The sequence below is a fragment of the Ostrinia nubilalis genome, chromosome 16, assembly GCF_963855985.1.
Source record: "Ostrinia nubilalis chromosome 16, ilOstNubi1.1, whole genome shotgun sequence".
Classification (NCBI taxonomy): Eukaryota; Metazoa; Arthropoda; class Insecta; order Lepidoptera; family Crambidae; genus Ostrinia; species Ostrinia nubilalis.
In genome coordinates this window covers 7045405-7064871 of record NC_087103.1, presented here as the reverse complement: position 1 = coordinate 7064871, position 19467 = coordinate 7045405, and the positions used below count along the sequence as shown (strand labels likewise).

The 19467-nt window shown below is 36.0% G+C and overlaps 1 protein-coding gene across 1 annotated transcript in view; it reads right to left on the bottom strand.

Annotated features, from left to right (window-relative positions):
* The window catches only part of LOC135079475 (A disintegrin and metalloproteinase with thrombospondin motifs 7), a 72561-nt gene that overhangs the window by 39041 nt on the left and 14053 nt on the right, over positions 1 to 19467 (bottom strand). Inside the window, exons 2-3 of the mRNA XM_063974132.1 lie at positions 14767 to 15139; positions 7625 to 7838 (exon numbers count right to left, since the gene is read on the bottom strand). Coding sequence (XP_063830202.1) covers positions 7625 to 7838; positions 14767 to 14965 — 413 coding nt within the window. The 5' untranslated portion in view covers positions 14966 to 15139. The remainder of the gene's footprint in view (positions 1 to 7624; positions 7839 to 14766; positions 15140 to 19467) is intronic.

Sequence of the window (19467 nt, the reverse complement as noted above, 5' to 3'; positions counted from 1 at the left end):
TAAAGACACTTCGCTGAAATTTCACACGTGCTAGTTGTTATAGATCACGCTCTACCTGTTACGCGTACCTCATGCATTGATGCATGAAAGTAGTGCGGTTAGTGTCTTGCGGGCCCTTTATTTCGTTGTGACGTTTTACGAGGTTATTGCACCCAAGGCGTGGTCTCACTCACCCTTAGCAAAACTTGTTCAAGACAAAACTTTTAGAATAGGCTTTAGTTTATTTAAATGTGAATAGATAAATTAGTCTTATCGCAACATAATAAGGTCTAAAAGCCTGATTGTATTGTCTAGCAGGCATACTGGCCTACATTGCCTGGGAGCACAAAAAAGAAACGTGAGAAAATTTTAAGAAAAATATTGTACGCGCGGTGGTTGCAAATTTGCAATTTTACGCTTCTGAAACAATTGCCGAACATAATTCTTCGTACAAAAATTCGAAAATTACCTACCTTCGAAAGCGCGATGCAGGTACGAGTATGAGATTGTGTAAAAGAGTGTGGCGCCTGTTGCTTGCGACTCGAGTATATTGCGAGTAGTCGATTTATTTTCTTAGTCTGAGTTAGTAACACATTTTACTTTCATGAATGATTTAGTATTCGTAGTGATCTCATTTTAAGTAAAATACCTAAACTGTCTGAGAGTTCAATTTCTCTACATTTTTAATCATATCTTATAAGATTATCAAATTCTATCGACGCAGACAACATGTGTTATCACATTTTTCTAGTAAGAAAACCTGGTAGACATTCTTGATTGCTAACAAGATAGTCTCTAGTTTCTGATTATTGTCTGTATTGACGTCAGAGGAACGACAGTAAAACTTCACTCAAAAAAACTCCTTATGAGTTTTATTTTTCGTAGAACATACTACCATAGCACATCACTAGTGTGTAATGTAAATTATTTTGAACCTAACGACTTGGCACGCACGGCCTGTCTGATCCGGCCGCGTGCCGATGCGAAAATTTATCGTCAGCGGCGCCACCTCGCGCCCATTACTGCATTTCGGTGCAATTAGTTTACTGCCTTTAATCGGAATAATATTATTTGGAAATATCGAGTAACTGTCATTTGGTAATCGTGTTCACAATCGCCGGTTCGCTCGAGCATTTGGCTTGTGTATTTGCAATGTAAAATGCCTTCCTAAATATCTGAATGGCAAGCATACCCTAATTTCATTCTTCGTGTTGAAACTGAATGCTTTCAATGGTTAAAAATAATTGGAAACTTTAAGGTAGTAGGTATTTCATATTTGAAATTAGTTCGTAAAAGTTTTAAAAATAAAATTTATTTATTTTCAAGAAGTTGCTGCTCAAGCTGAAGCAATTTGTGTAAAAATGTAATTTAAAATTAGGCAGATACACTGCATTAACATGCTAAAAGCTGCAAGCATAAAGAAGTCTCATTTTTAGATTGTTCCCCAAATGTCTTATGACTCTACCTTTTCTTAAAAATACGATTACTATATCACTTGCCAAATTGTTTAAAGCTGTGAAGCCAAATAACGTTTACGCGGTTGGAAACCCACATAAACTGCGATAAAACGTCGAGTAATTTGTCGAGATAAAAGTAATGAGATGTTATCAAGTATACTGAGAGTTTGGGCGATAGTAGGGCAACGATTCCGACTTGATTTTGGTAGGATCTTTACGTGCAAGATCAAAAGAATTTAACTTTCATTGACACATTATGTAAAATACTGTTCAAATTCCTTTGATCGGTGATTGCATAAACAATTGTAGCCTTGGCCTTACACTTTGGTTTATATTTATCAACTCGACTGTCGCGTATTTTTATTATAAACGAGAACAATATGTTGTTCTGAAAGATAGCCAAGTTATTAACATAAACATAATGAAATTGTGAAGCTATATTGATATTTGTTTTATTAATAAAGTTTCGCTAACGCCTGTTAGATAAAGTCCCTTCACATAGGAATTTTCCTGGCTATTTATTTTCGATCCATGGCAGCGACTTTACACTGCTGTTGCTGGGTCAAAACTTTCAACATTAAGTATGTAAAGCCAAGAATACATTGTAAGCTTTATACCTTTTATTTATTATGGCTACTCCATATTCGAGATGGGTGCGTAGCGGCACAGGGAGGGTCACGTTGCGCAATCCTTGCAATATTCATCGTTCATTGTATTACAGTAATTGGTGCATAAATATGTATGAATCTCGAAAATCATGCAGCGACTTTCAAACTGTCAGCTTTTTGTCCCATTCCATTAAAAATGCATGAGAATCGTCGTTACTGCTACGGTGAAATTCGATGAGGTCAGGCCGTGTGTAACTTTGGTGACATATTTCTGTGGTGGCCATGTTTTTTTGTTAGCCACATAAGGAAGTAGAATAATGAACCTTCGGTTTATTTAATCATGGTTATTACTATTTATTAACATCTTATTATTTATGTATCTTTCAATTTTCGTTTATGTAGTGGACCTTTTTCCTTAATAAATCATGAGTGAACGAGTACACAGGGCAAAATTTTAATATATTAACAATACCATTTATGTATCTAATAACTTCAGATAGCTGAAGTCATTTTTTTTAATTACGGTTACAGACATAGAAAGATCAAAAGAAAAGTAACGCGCTGATCTTTCTTATCACCTGCACGGGTCAGGTCATAAGATGCGTTCGCAGTGCACGCGCAGGTTCCCGGTAAGCTAGTGCGTGTTTCACACGCGAGATAGGAGCGCTTCCGCGAAGCGATTGCACGCGAAACTCGGCACTTCCGTGGCGTGCGCACATAGATGCAGAATACTCTAGATGCACCAGCACATAAAATTTCGACTGAAAAGTATCTCAAAAGTAGTGAACAAGTACATGAGGAAAATAGTATTTGTTTATTTACCAAATTAAATAATCGTTCAGTATCCTAAAATAAACTTAGAACACAGGTACGATATTAAAATAATATCGTATCTGTGTTCATTCATTAAGTAGTTGTGACTTTTCCTAAAAAATTTTTTTAGCTTTCTGTAAAGCTAGTATTATTTATGCCTTTTCGCACAATGAGAAATATTGGCTCTAATTTTTATTAATTACAGGAAAAACTTCACCCGATTCTTTTTAGAACTAGCAGTTAAATATTTGTTTGAAATTTTCACAGAGCTTTTCGGCGTATTGAATCATCGATGGTTCGCTCGCGACTGTGAGTAATAGTGTAGGTACTTACGCACTCTTTTTCCGGGTCATGTTTTGAGCTTTAAGTGTGTTACATCTAGGGTGTATAACATCGTTGCGTGCGCACCTTTGATCCTCGGCGGCGCATGCGCTCCAGACACAAACAAACGAATTAGTCTCGCCTTTGCCCAAATTAGTCGGTAAACGCATGTCGTAAATAAGATAGAAACTGAGATAGCTACTTATTTATGGCTAATGTTTAAGATAAATTATAATATTCATCTAACTCAGTAATTAAAACATCATAATGTAGATGAATGGATTTTCATTCTAAACACAGAAATGTTCATGAGAACTCTCAATTTGCATAAGCTTGCGTATTAGGATAACTTAGGCTAAGGAAAATTCTGATTTTGAGCGAGGTGTAAAACATATTTAATTACAATTCCATGAATGAACTCTGCTGCCAACTAAAATTAAATTTTACAACTTTTTGCAGAATAACTAAAAAATACGGGAAGCGTTAACTTTATCGTTTCGGTACGAAGTTATGAAGAAATAAAAAGCTCATTAGGATACTCGAAATCGTTAGGCTGTGTTCATACCATTACGATTGCCGTAAACAGCCGAGTAAATTCCCTCAATATCGTTAAGTTTAGCAATTTAAATTTAACGTTGAGTTACATGCCTAGTCTTATTACCAGAACCAGCTAAATGAATTTAGTGTTTGAATTATGCACAAAGCTGTTGCCGTCGTGATTATGTGATACGTAATAAGTTATGGCGTAATTAATTGGAGTTAATCAGTACATTTTATCTGGTACCTAAAAGCCTTTGCGCTGTGCAATTTTCTTGACTCACCAGGGCTGGCCACTGGCTAGTACAGTCATGCACACAAACTAGCTGAAATATGTTTTCGCACAGGCGCTATTAATTCTAAAGTGACAATAGTAATAGTAAAATATCAATATTAAGTAACAAACAGTTGTATTAGCAGATGCGTGAAAAAAATTCTAATGTCTAGTAAGGCAAGTTTCAGATTCACACATTAGGTAGATACTTCACTTTTGCAACGCAATATCATTAACATGCATAAAATCTAATAAACCCAGGCCTAGGTAATATATCCAGTTTGGTAATACTTCACTTTATAATCATGATATATTTTGCAATTATAATTGGATGTCTTCATAAATTGATATTAGTATGATAGTTTTATGAATTGGTAGGTTTTACGATTGCACAAAATTAAATGTTTAATTAAAAGTCCTTATTGCGTGTGAGTGCCTACTTTACGTGATTAATCTACGCACTATTTGGGACAAGAATGTTGTTAAGACTATAGATTAGGAATTCATTTTACTTGTATCTACGATAAAATGTAGCAAAAGCTCCTTTTGACGAAAAAGCTTATAGCCTCTTGGAAAGTTTGATGGTTTACTTTCAGTATTGTTTGCATTTGTGCAATATTTCAAGTTATAATACTAAAAACTATGTAGTCTGCTTAGGAAGGAGTAAATTTTCCACCGTAGTCCAATTTTAAAAAGCTCTAAACTAATGGCTGCTCGTGAATTTAGTCGTTAACCTTGCCGAACCTCACTCGCATACACGAAGGAAAATATATCTTTTCATGTTGGAAAAAATCAACATTAGTCAGTCTGAGTGATAAGTTGTTCTGAAAAAGTTCAGTAATAGCTACAGGAATATTTATTATATCCACTCCAGGCGGCTTGTTCGGCCGCCCGCCAACAGCGTGTCTAAACTCAGTCTTGTATCCAACACAAATAATGAACGACGTAATTATGTTACGCTATTATCAATTTACAAACTTTGATGTCAACATTGCCGGCTGTTGTGCTCCGTGTTCATAAACCCGAAATGTTTTGGGAAATCATGTCGTCCATAATCTGAAGATATGTCGTGTAATATCGTTAAATTAAATTGAGACAAATATAAATATTCATGCGGCTATTACGAATTCAAATGTGGCTGCGTTTCTGGCTATTTGGATTATTGAGACGAGTTTAGTATAGATTAATTTACCTACGTTTGATCAATTCCGTGAATCGGCGTAAAGAGTGGCACAAATGAGATTAAATCTTCGCGACTGCGCCTGAGAGGGAGTGACAGGACTTACGAAGATTTATGTTCGTATTCGTCGAAACAGTCGGTCCTCAGACAGCGCTCAAGGCCGCTGCAGCGCTTATCATGTCCCCGCAACTTAATAACAGCTTTCGCGATAAAGCCATCAATCATCATAAGTCATTTAGTCTCTCCAATCAACCTCATAAGGAGGTGTCGAAATCAATAATAAACTCAGGCCAAGGTTTCGATAGGCTTTTGATGACTTATAAAGTTATAATGTATTGGGACTAATTAGATTTTAATTTGATTCAGACATATCGTTCATCCGGTTCTGCCGGAAGAGCAATGTAATAAATTAATATGTCTAGATAATTAAGTAAAAAATAGGGCATCATTTCCCAGCGAGTTTTTTTTAATCTAATAATAAATGCCTGGGAGCGATTCGTTTCGTATCATTACGTTGATTTGTTACAATCTGACAAATGTGAATGAAGGCAATTTATCTAATTGCTCTAACATACACGCTAACCGCGGTAAGTAATGAGCGTAACTGAATAAATAAATCTAGTGTGTAAGCACATTATATGGTTGTCGCTGCTCACGGTCAATTGTCAAGAGGCCAGAGCGCACTTCTTAATCAATTACTGCATTTCTCGCGCACGCAATAGAGCCCACGGTGTAATTGTATAAAGCTATAATTACCAATGATTGATTATTTCAAATTAAGCTTTTTGTCCGGCAGCGTCATTCGACGTGGGTGTCGAACTGCAAAAAATCAAGTTGATGATAGTAACAAAAACGTGCATTATATTACTCCACCCGCTGGATAAGGAGTATTAAAGTTAAGCGTTCACATGAGATAATGATAACAGGACATTAGCGACAGTCGGCTCGACTGCAGACCGCAGATAAACGTGGCTCACGACACACTCTCAAGTCAAATATTTGAGAAGGTCGATCTGCGAGAGGCGATAGCGAAAAAAGTTGTGGCAGTCGTTTACCGAGAGCAGCGTTGAACAGACGTCTGTTGTTCTCTCCTATCAAATATTATTGCCATTACTCTCGCCTTTTTCAGGCCAAAATTTCACATAGTTGATGCTATCAGCAAGATACACGGTCATTTGATAAGAAACGATTGTAATTGTAACAATACGTTGTAATTACTACAAGTTTCGAGATCAATGCTCCAAAGATTTTTACGATGTCTATAAACATAGAGATGTATTTGATAACCTTAATGCCACTAAAAACATTTTGTAAGCGATAAGCGACAAATAGTAGTACATCTGATTAAGCACTTATTATTATAACAGGTTGTGATTATATTATTGAAAAAATAATTTACCTGTCGTGTTACAGTAGTCTTTAGGTAAAGGTCAATGTCCTTAATTTATTAGAGTAGGTAGTACATTGTTTTTGCTGTTCTATTATGACGTGACTGTCTTGTGTTTGTGCCAAAAATAATATAACAATTTGGCTCTATTACTTTGTTCTCCTCTTTGTGTTTCAGTTTTACAGTAGGTATTACAAACAATTAATGAATTGCTTTAGTTTCATTATAATTTAAATGATTTTATCTTTCATTGATAAAGCTACATGAGATAGGTGCTAGTGCTACAGTATCAAGACTCTAATGTTAAATCTTTGACAAACACAGTAACATGTAGAGTCAGTCATTATCAGTGTCATGATGATTTCATGATGTTCGGTTTTGATATTGTGTACTTTAGCCGTGATAGTATTGGATCAGTTCTTGGTGATTTCTACATTCGCACATGCAGCAAAAGTCTTTACTTTTGCTGACCGCCTGCTCTACAATTCTTGTGCATACGCGACCCGAGTAGGCATCTCTAGAAATTTTCTGACATATGTAGTGCAAAGTTATACAAGGTGCTCTTTTTGATTTCCTGGAACTCTAGGACTCTACTCTACTCTCTCTAAATAATGAACTACATATCTACATAATTTACTAATGAAAATTATGTACAAAAAGACTAGATAACTGGGTGACAATTTCGGAAAAACAATATTCATAGAATATACCCGAATTTGCAGTCGCAGCTCATGTGGTCTCATGTGTAACATTTAGGCATATAGTGGAGTCGTCACTCACTGCTGATCGAGCCTATGTTCTCAGGTAACGTTCAAGAGTAAGTCATAAGGTAACCCGCGCTCATGCGTCTCGTAGCAAGCGCCGTGTGTCCAAGCAGATGATTAGTTATAGTTATAGTTATATGGCGCAAGTACACTATGCGAATTTGATCGAGACGTTAGTGTAAGCATGCACTTCGGTTAGTTTCGCCGTATGTCTTCCATACTGCGGTATTCGGGCTCGCGCTTCGTACTTCAATTTTCCGCATAGTGTACTTGCACCAATCGATAAAGAAGAGGCTTAACTCACCGCAGGTCGAGCCTGAGGTCCCGGCCGTCGACCGTGAGGTTGTAGTGCAGGTCATGAGGCAGGCCGCGCTCGTGCGTGTCGCGGCGCGCGCGCGCGTGCCCGTGCGGATGCTCATGGTCCAGGGAGTGCGACACGAATTCGCCCTCATACGTCACCTTCACCGGCGTCGTCACTTGTAGACTTGATGGGTTCAAATGCTGATGAGAATATAAACCTGGGGACAATAGAGAAAAAGTTTCAATGCACTTACGCATACACAACCAGCTTTGATTGTTATCAGTCTGATTAATTGATTTTGATAGTCAACTACCATTTTAATTTCAACATATTTTATCAGTCATGACTGCGCACAAATTGGATTGAGATCGATCGGAAATGAAAATATGCTTAGTTAAGTTATTGATTACTTAAGTGGCTAATATATTTTTCTCACCGCCTATTCAGCTTTTATTAGAATGCATTCTACGAATAGTGAAACTGTCTGGTGTCTGACTGATCAGCATTGACATGTTAATAACAAAATTATGCTGAAACTAGTCAATAAAGTCGGTCCATACGCGTGTTCTTTAAAATTGCTTTGTCACAGAATTTAGAACATCACACCATCTTTGTAATATGATTCCTTTACGTAACACTCCGATATTTTTAGCATAGTGAGACACTTTTTCGTACACAAAGTATAAACTTTACTACGAATTGCTCTCCGGAAAACCTTAAGTAAACCAGATTAGATTGTGTAGTGGAACAATTAATTATTATGTATGAATAAGACCGAGTTCCTCGAAAATCATCTTCAATAGTATCTAAGATAAATTTCGTTTGATTTATTTATCTTTATGAACTTACATTTGATTTAATCAGTATTGTTAATAACATGTTTACAAGGGCCAATATCAATTTAAAGCCCTAACCAAAGAACCTCGATCATTTCATATTGTGGCTGTCACGAGTATTTATTAGAGGTTCACGAACAAAAATAAAATAATGACGATTCATAATGCAATAAGCATTACAATGTGATTGTGGGGCCTGGTCAGTCTCATTTAATTGTCACAGTACGAAAATAATCAGTAACCTGAGTTTTGAAATCAGTAGTAATTTAGTTTTAACATTTGCAATTTGTGAAAAAAAAATTGCAGCTAAATTCATTTTTAAAGTAATATAGAGATCTAGAACTAGATGCAATTCCGACTATTTTAATAGAATATTTCATTAAAGCCTTTACACATTTTCTAATGTTGTTTGTATCTTAATTAAGATATACAGTGTTAAATAAAATCGAAATAATAAATAAAATCGAAAAAATAAGATATACAGTGTTAAATAAAATCGAAATCGAAACCAGTTCAATGTACATATTACTTGTATCAGTGCTTATCGAGAGCTAAATCATTTATTTAGAATTTTAGAACAATTTTTCATGCAATGAAATCTTATCCCTTTAGGAGCTATAAGTAGCTCACTATTTTTATAGTAGTCATCACATTTTCAAAAGTAATGACACAACTTCTAATTTTTTTTGCAATTCCTTCGACGTCAAAATCTTAAATCAGACGCTCAATCCATATTTTTTATCAGGGCGGTAGAAAGATTTTGTATTTTAACGCATTTTTTGTATTCAATGATGTTACTACAAACAATGCGTCGACTGTGGCTGTAATTTTGAGGGTCAATGTCACGCCCTGCGCCCTACAGTTGGCGCCAGACGCGGCGCCGGCGCACACCGCCGTGTCATTATCGCTCTAATTATATATTGTACTGATAGCAGCGATTACACAGCACACATCACTGTTTGTAATGAAACATTAGATTTATTTTCGGGTACTATCTTCCATAAGGCGTTGGTTACAACGCAATCGTGGAAATAAAATTAAGGTACCGTCACGTAGCACCGATTTTGGTAGAGTCACAACTTTGGTTCTACCGTACCTCAAAGTAACATCTATACAATCATTTCTATGTCTATCTACGATAAGATCTACGAGTATCCATGAGTATCTTGTCTTTCAGTAAAGTTTGCTTTTGAATTTGACATAGTTCATACATATTTATTTTTTATTTATTTAAAATCTTTATTGCACACATAAAAACAGTGGTACAACAGGCGAGCTTAATGCCATGTGGCATTCTCTTCCAGCTAACCAGAAAATTAGACAAAACAGAGAATTTAAGTAGGCGGTGCAAAATAGTACAAATACAAAAAAACTTATACTAATATAATACATAAAATATTATAATATATTAATACAAAATATATACCTACATAAATACATACATATACATAATATAAGGATTACATCGGTATTACATAGTAGGAACGTTGAAGAAATAAGTACTGCTACGAAATCCTCAGAGCGTAAAGTTAAAGTACGAGTATATTGAGATGAGATTATCGAGTAGTTTCCTAGTAATCTAAATAAAATGTAAAGCAGAACATTGCTATAGTCTAGTTAGATACACGGGCATCATCTTACGACACGTTTGACAAAGTTCTGGCGCCATAGAGCCGCCGCGGTAACCATGCGCCGCGGAGGTTTCCTAGTAATTAGTTTTGTTTTCATTGATAATCATAGGTTATCATCACACACGGTTCACAAGAAACTGAGCGCGGTCAGCAGGCGCTAGTCACACGACACCGCTGACTAGTAAGGCCACACAGGGTCCACTCGCTACTTATGTTTTTCTTCAACCATATTTGTCACATACATAAATCGATTTAATTAAAGTAAAAACTGCAATAAACCAGCCACAACTCGTTAATTAACCGTTCGGTTCTTAGAATCGCTACTTATAGGGCGAAATCATCTTTCCACCGGAGTTATTGGCTCACGCTGGCCTCATGATAAATGAACCAGAATCTGTTTTTATGTCCGATATCCGCCGATATCACTTTATCTACGTGTCTGCGTCAGTTATAATAGTTAGGTAAACATAAGTGGCACCACGTAGATAACTAGGGAAAATTACGCTAACATGAAATGAGCAGGAAAAACGGAAATGATTAACAGTTACTTTGGAGGCACAGCGGAAATGATAACAAAATCCCTTAAATGACAAGTTACGAGTAAGATCATTTATTACGACAGCAAACAAGAGCAGTGAGTTTGGTACTTCCGATGAGCAATTAAAATCATTTACATTTATGGAGCTAGCTCGGTGTAGGTTTTTGTGACACAGCGTGGGCCGCCTAGACGAATGCTGGCTGTTGCTTCTAGAGGCATGGCAGCCATTACCGGAGATTACCAGGGCTCCCGCCCCCTGCCGCGAGAGTCGACTGAACCCCGCGTGGGTGGACCATACATCCAACTGAACGTATTAAATGTTAATCAACGCAGTACATGCAACCCAATCCGTTTCTAATGAATAATTAAACAAACTCCATTTCTGTCCGTAATGTTATACCGACTCTATATTTCTTTAGGCCACTTATTCAAATTTCAGACGCTATATTGTCTGAACAGAAGTTATTCAACAATTACGTGAACTGTTTTATTCTAAGACAAAAGTTATTTGACTTGGCCAATTGGATTTCTAAACTAGTGAGAACGTTTTTTGGTCAGTCTATTTTGGGATTCATACTCTCATATCGGATTGACAGGCGTTTTTTGTGCGAGCATTAGTTACGATTGTTACGCTACGAATGTCACGGACAGACAAGTGGTAGTAATGAGGGTCAAAACACTTCGCACGTTTCTAATATTTGTACGACAAGTTTATAGTTCTGTTTTGCAACTAGGTACTTTACAATCTCATTGACGGCCTTAAGACATTAAATGTGTAGTACATGAGTAGTCGTACTTATTTACCGTACTAAATAGTAAATAGATTACCTAAGGTAAATAATAATAACTAATACTTATGACACTGACTGGTGGCTTTATTCTCGTGTCATTCACATAATAGCAACCAAGTTTATCGATTTACTGAAAAGGAGATATGAATAGTGTATAAGTGATAGAAGTCAGTATATTCTCATTAGCTTTCTTTCCTGACGCTACAGCTTCAGACCAAATCGAGAATCGTCAATCTCACGTTTATGTACTAATGATATGTCGTGCCCATCGGTTAAGTGTTTCACACCCATATTAGTTCCACTGCCACATCCTTGTCCTTTTATTCATTTGTTCGTCTATTAACATATTATTTATGTTTCCCCGGCATTCCGGCACGCGGTTAGGCCGCATTTTTTCTGCCTGCCTGATGACCCGACCTATGATTGCTGTCGTGCCATAGAGCCATCTAAGCTGTATGAATAGCGATTTCGTTGCCGTAAATAGTAAGAAATCTTTTCGAACTGGTTTATGGTCCGCACTTGTTAAGATAATTTATCGATAATGAGGAAGGATGCGCCGGTTAAACCCGCATTTGTAATGATTATTTCGATTTTAATCCTATTAAACACTACAAAGGTTTAGAGTCAAAATTAGACCAGAAAAACATTTGAAAAGATTTCCATTGTATTCGATCGTCCTTATCGGAGAACCCCTGTGGCTATAATAACTAATCTAATAGAATTAATTATTTATCACGTTCCAATGCCGGATAGGAACCAGTCTGCTGGTATTCTTCAAGCCAAGACGGTACGCTTCTACATTCAGTCTGCAATAATCATCTTCATTATTGCTCGGGTCTTTGGTCAAGGTGACTCATAATAACCACACTTTAGGTAGTCTCTTACATTTTCATTCATGTTATTCAAAGTTATGTTACCTTAGGCAATTTTTACGAGTAGTCTTTTATAAAATGCAATTAATTTTATATGCCGAAGAGTTTACGACGATTACTTAATGTAATAAATAGTGTTTAATGTTTTATGGACAATCTTTTACGTTCATTAACATAAGTTTGATTAAGAGCCTATAATAATTGTTTCGAAAACAATCACTTGAGATCACTTAGTTAATTTGCTCGTATCTTAGAGTAGTAGCGAAGTGACTCTACCTATTTGTTTTCATCGCAGCGAGTAAACTGAGATATTATGCGTGATGTGTTACATGTTAGTGATGCGTGAAGTTTGCTTTGTGACTAAAGGACTTCCTGACCGTAAACCCTTGCAAACATCTCAGACTAATTTACAGCAAGTTGTGGCTGTAGTAAGTAGTAGTAGTGGAAGCAGATGACACAGTCGCATCTTATGCAGTTGTAATAGGTATTATATTTCAACAAAAGTAAGTGATAATAAAAAGACTGCATAAGACTGGCTACATGCAAATACGACATGCGCACGCGACGCAAGCTAGACGCTCCGCAATATCACCTGGCAGGTGACAGCTACGTCACGTACACACGTCACCGCGGCAACAGTTTCGCGCCTTTTCGCACTACAGATAAGATTCACTTTACAAATATTGAAACTAGATAAGAGAATTAGAATCGTTACACTTTACACTGAGATAAATTTTGGCGTTATTATGTATTCACCAGATAGGCTAGTTCAATAATGAGAGATGAGGTTAGGTTAGAGTAAAATTACAGGTCTTTGAACAAATGTCCAGTTTTAAAATATTAATTCAAAGAATATTATTTGCAGAATTATGAAGACTGAAATTGAAGATACTAAAATACAAAATTAGTTGGCATGCTCTACAAAGATCTAATCAAAGCAAGCAGGGACTATTGACTACTTGAGTGATGAGATAAACGCACAGAAATAATATGCCATGAATTCAGCCCCGCAGTCCTGGATCAATTTTAGAAGCAAAGTTCGACGACCGTGTCGACTCAAATGCATAATAGGTTTGTTTTGTAAATCCTGCCAGCGATTGCCGTTTTACGGTTATTGGTTTCATTGCTCCATTTTGTGAGCGGTTTCGTTGACAATTGCACCCAATGACTTATTATGATGGCCCCAAACGGGTTACCATTTCTAAAGCTCCGATAAAGTTTGATCTACTGAGAGGTAGTAGAAATACTGCTACTATTACCTATTTATTGATTTATTCAGTTACGTGTTTAGGTGCTGCTACTTGTAAAGCCGATCTTACTTTTTGTGACCCCAAAAAAATGTTTGGTTAGCATGGTTATTTAACTCGTCACAGTTCTGCGTAACCAATTTTACAATTCAATTCAATTCACTTTTTATCGACTACGAGACTCTAAATCTTTTTACGAATGTAGTAGAGTCCGACTGCCGTTTCACTCACGAATTTCTATTTAAATATTTTTCTTTTTAATACTTTACAATACAAACAGTTTATTGAAATGAAATTAAACTTTCTAAGGTTTGACAAAAATTGGAATAAGTTTACGCGTTTTATTTTAGAAAATCATCTAGCAAGAATTGTACAATCAATACTATGTTGCGCAATGTTTATTTGTAAGCTTTTTAAAATAAAATAATGCAATCTGTTGACTATTTTAATTATCATAAAATGTAATAATATTACAATACCATGAACTACAAGACCTACGTGCGTAAACTTGCAACGGTAACCCAACTCTGTTCATGTAATTTTATAGTTCAGGGTGTTATATTTCAACTCTTTAGAACAGCCAGTAAATCAAAATAAAAATATAATTTTAAAAATCTCAATCGACAGATCGCTTCCTTGGGTGGTCAGTACTCGTTGGTAGTGAATGATAATTACCATAATTGCATGTTTATGTGTTCAGTAGCATTACATAATATTTAAGTTGTAATGTAGGTACACGTTTGAAGACAGAAAAATAAAAATTAAGGGTGAAAGGACAGGACGTAAATTATATGAGTTACGAAATTATTATTTGTGGCTCGACCCGAAAGTTCGAGCTTGCACATTTCCTAAGAACTTTGCCGACGGTTGAAGCTTCACTAACGGTAATAAAATAAAGTATAATTAAGAAGTTGATGAGACATATCGTTCCCGGCAATCCCACCCTGTCACAAACTGCGAATCCAATTATCAACTTTTCAAACCGTGACATCTACTATAACCGACACCAGATTAGGTAAAGTTACAATATCTAAAATCATTTTATTTATCTCGAACTCACGATATGGTACCCTTTTCATCTGTCATCTTTGATTAAATACGATATTTTAATGTTAAGATCTTTTAACACCATCAAGGTACGAGTATCATGCAACTTTTTTTCGTTGCTAAAAATTACGACAGGATTAAGCATGTCGAATCTTAACTAAATTAAAACAAAAAGTTACTTACCATTGTGTAATAAATTTCTTATACTATCCTGGACATCATTTTCTACATCGTTCGATAGAATCTCTACTCTCGGTAGGTTATTTTCTATCGTGACATGCTTCGCGCTGCACCACGCCACCAAAATTTGGAATAATAAAAGTTTGAATATTGAATGTCGGACATCCATATTTCTGAGCACCCAACAGTCACTAACAACCATTTTTGTCCTCACAGGGTCGTTTATACCCTTTTAACAGTCACTATGAATTAAACATAACACTTTCACTTCGATATCAAATTGAGGAAATAATTTGCTTCTGTTTATATTTTGTGCTTGTAGTTCGATGAATATATAATTTTTCTTCCACTCTGGTAAAATTTCATTATAGTGGATCTGAAACAAAAACAAAGTTCACTTTAGACAAGTACACACTACAAAAACATCGAGGAAACACAAATTAGATCTACAAGTGTGAAAAACTGACAACTGTCACATCAAGTAACGATAACTTTGTGATTGATAAATAAACCAACATGATTAGTGCGGTGGGCGCTTATTAAAAATTCTGATTCTAATCAAAAGCTTCGAAGACAAGGTCGCGTTCACGCAACTTTGATACAAATGAATAACCCTGTCTCATTTAGTCAGTATTTTAAGAATGATAGAACGACAAGCGAAGTTGGTAAACGCGGAGGTATACAATAATGTTTAAAAATATGAATAATTATAACGATCAAAATTGATTTTTTCCCTAATATTAATAAAGAAATAAATTAAAGTTTAATATTTTAGTACAATACCTCTATTTCTCCATCATCAGTCTAGGTTTTACGTTTGAAGAACTATTCTGGTGGTCCGGTTGACTGCCACGACAAAAGTAATAATAGGTCGTAAAGGAAGCTGTATTTATTCTATGGTTATTTCTAATTTTGGTTTCTAATAATTTATGACTAATAAACTAACGTCAATAGGAAATTAATTGTAGTTACTAATTTATGTAATAATTTCACCACATACTCGTAAATGGTAAAACCTAACCACGAGACAAAGGACATCATCCACGTTTCATATATTTTTGGTCCAAAATCAAAAGTGCCGGCCAACAAAAAAAAGTGCTGTATTCTGACAGAATACGTCCGCCTTTGCATTTGTTACTATGGCACCAAAGCCGTAGCTCCACTGTGCGTCGAGTATTTGAGATCTAAAAGTCATCGACTATTCATACATTTTTTGTTCAAAATCAAAAGTGTCGGCTAATAAAAAAAAGTGCTGTCTTCTGACAGAATACGTCCGCCTTAGCATTTGTTACTATGGCACCAAAGCTGTAGCACCACTGTGCGTCGAGTATTTGTGATCTAAAATTCATCGATAATTCATAACATTTTTTGTTCAAAATCAAAAATGTCGGCCAATAAAAAAAAAGTGCTGTATTCTGACAGAATACGTCCGCCTTAGCATTTGTTACTATGACACCAAAGCTGTAGCACCACTGTGCGTCGTAGTATTTGAGATCAAAGTCAGTCGTTTCATATATTTTTAGAACTCAAATACTACGATGCACAGTGGTGCTACAGCTTTGGTGCCATAGTAATAAATGCTAAGGCGGACGTATTCTATCAGAATACAGCACTTTTATTTTTTGGCCGGCACTTTTGATTTTGGACCAAAATGGATGATGTCCTTTGGTATTGAAATTTTAACTATTCAGGAAACGACCGTTGAGTCAGGCAGCGTTAGCTGAATGAGGAGCTATGGTTACATAATTTATCTCATGTACTATCTCCAAAGTGTACCTTAATAATCGTGCGCTACGTAAAACTTTACGACATGACACCACGGCCAGGGAGATTATGAGTTAAGGCTTTTCAAAATCCCCACGCGTTTATTAAATTTTAATTAATACACTAATTTATTATAATAATTTCAATTTACCAAATTAACATAGTGATAACTTTGACATTGGCTGTATTTACCTTAGAAACAGATGTGATACCGAATGCGGTGACGTCACAATCATGGTGGATATTAAAATGAAATGTGCTGCCGGGTTTTCCTTCTTTATTATGGCGACGTTTTCTACAGGCTTTAACAAGAATGATTGACAGTTGCTGACTTGCTCGTATACAGGGTGTTGATTTGACATATTTTCTAGCACAAGACGGTTGAAAAGTATAATTTTCTTGGAAATTAACACGCTACCTTATCGACATTGAATGAAGCGTGTAGTTTTTAGTTCACGACATAACATTAGCCTGTTTTGATAAGCACTTTAATTAAATACGGCATACATTACCTCGATATCAACAATGAAACATAAAAGTGAATGTTTAATCGACAAGAATTTTCGTAGAATGCCGTAAAAAAATTAGAAACAAGCAGACGTTCTTTTTAAAAAAGTAAAAGGACGCACCCTTTTTCTGTGGGACCGGAATGTGTTCTAGGAAGAATGATGAGAGGGCGAAGGTAGTGCGGGCACGTGGATACGATGGGGCGATAAGACGGGCGCCGGCAATGGCCGGGCCCCACAATGCCGCTTTGTTTTTGTTTGCTTCCTCAAGAGCAAGGGGGTCTACTCCGGAAACTGACTCGATACATCAGCTATCTGTCTTTTTCACTCACACCATGAATGCTACAATAAGTAGAGACGAAACGTTTTCCAGAATAGAACCTCAAATGCAAGAAAGAGACGAGTGGCGCCATCACAGATTGTTTTTACTGTTTACTGAGACGGTTTATTGCTTTCTTTCTAGTCATTACTTTATGACTTGAAACAAAGGTTTGGTAGACTTATTGTTACTTGTCATTAATGTAATGAACAATTGCATTTTATGGCCATTGTAATTTGGAGTCATTTTATGAGTGAAATAAGAATTATTCGATTTTATTATTGCTTTCTGCGATTGAATAACTATACATATTAAATCACTTTTATTACAATAGGGGCGCGAGACGCCAATATGTACACCGCGTGCTATCCTTGAACACCTGTTAGTTTATCTTCTTACAATAAAATACAACTTTAGATCTTTCATGCTTCAAACACTTGAATCAATTTATAACGTCATTATCGTAACTTAAAAAAAGTTTATCAAGTAGTTAGGTAGATATACTTCGAGCACATGGCAACGAATTAATTGTGTAAAATATTCATTACACTTCTGTATGAATAATAAATTGAGATTTTTATTTCATAACAATGTTCATTGAAGACCAAGTTTCATATTAATTTTGCAAAACCTGCTCATGTATGAAAACTACGAGAAAATTTTACGTATTAACTAAGTAGATAAAATATAATGAAGATTACAGAAGACTAAATCGCGCTATAGTTTTCCGTTATCGTGATATAATCACGTTATCAGCGAAGATCTCTCTGTATACATCGTCTAATCTCAGTGCTGACCCGAATCGTGGTGGCTAATAATGACGTATGACCTAGACTCAGTCTCCTCTGCGTCAACACCAGATAATAGAGATTTAGAGTACTCCACGATTGAGGACATACGGAGATAAACTCAGGTGATGCCTTAAACAAGTTTTTAAATAGCAAACTAAAAAACAGCTGACACTAATGTGAACACTTAATAAGTCATTTGACAATCGCAAATGCGAATTAAGATAAGAAAACTCATTTAAATGTGGCGCTTAGCACGTACTTCATTATTTATAAGCACATAACTTAGATAGTTTATTTCAATAAACTCTATCGTGTCATGAATATCATGAATTTAATTTCCCTCCAATTTCTACAAAAAAAGGAGAGCAATAAAAATATAATTGGTTAATCTTGTATTCATGAATAAAACAATAAAATCATGGAATGAAAATCGAAAACATTATCTGTAAATGCATTGGTATGTTGTGTAAAAACTCCGCAGACGTTGGCGCCGTGGAAATTACTCCTGCGCATACAGTCGCCGGTTATGCTACGTGCTCCTCAGCCCACACTAACGTTAATCCACTTTTTACACTGCCCTCCTAGTTTCCAGATATAGACTAATTAATGTTCGTCAGCCTTTATGTGTGAAGCGAACCAAATAAAAGTTGAAGAGCTTTACTTAATTGGATGAAATTACTTTATTGGTTTTAGACAATGGAACAATAAAATTGCTCATTCATAAAATTATAGAACTTATTTTCCAATTAAATGCATAGAATACAATGTAATGTGCTATTATTTAACCAATGTAGAGCGGGATTTGCTTTACTTTACATAAAAAATTGCTTTGTTACATTATGATTTTACCTACTTGTTAAGGAGTATTGATCAAGATATAACGGGACATTAATATCTTACATTATTGCAAATGATTTACAGACAATACATATAATATTACCATGTTTCTAATCCATCCCAACATCTAATAGAAGAGAGATAATAATGGTTATGAAGTTGAAACGTATAATGCCAGTATTACAAAATAATGTTAAAGCTCACGGAATCAAAAGAAACAACAGAACTGTGCAGCAGACGCGGCGCGTGCGCCGATCCGTCATCGTCTCGCGCGCGCCTTTGTCCGCGCGCATTGTGCCCGACCGGTAGCGCCGGTTCGCAGCCTCGAATTATTGCCCGACGTGAACCCAGCGCCTTCGGATTGCTCGAAATCGTTTACGCGTTTAAGGGTTAAATGGGTACGATGAGCTATAACAGTTTAAGAGAAGCGGGTACCCTGTATAGGATGAGGAGTAAGATTATTTTACACATCATGATTGGGTTTAGT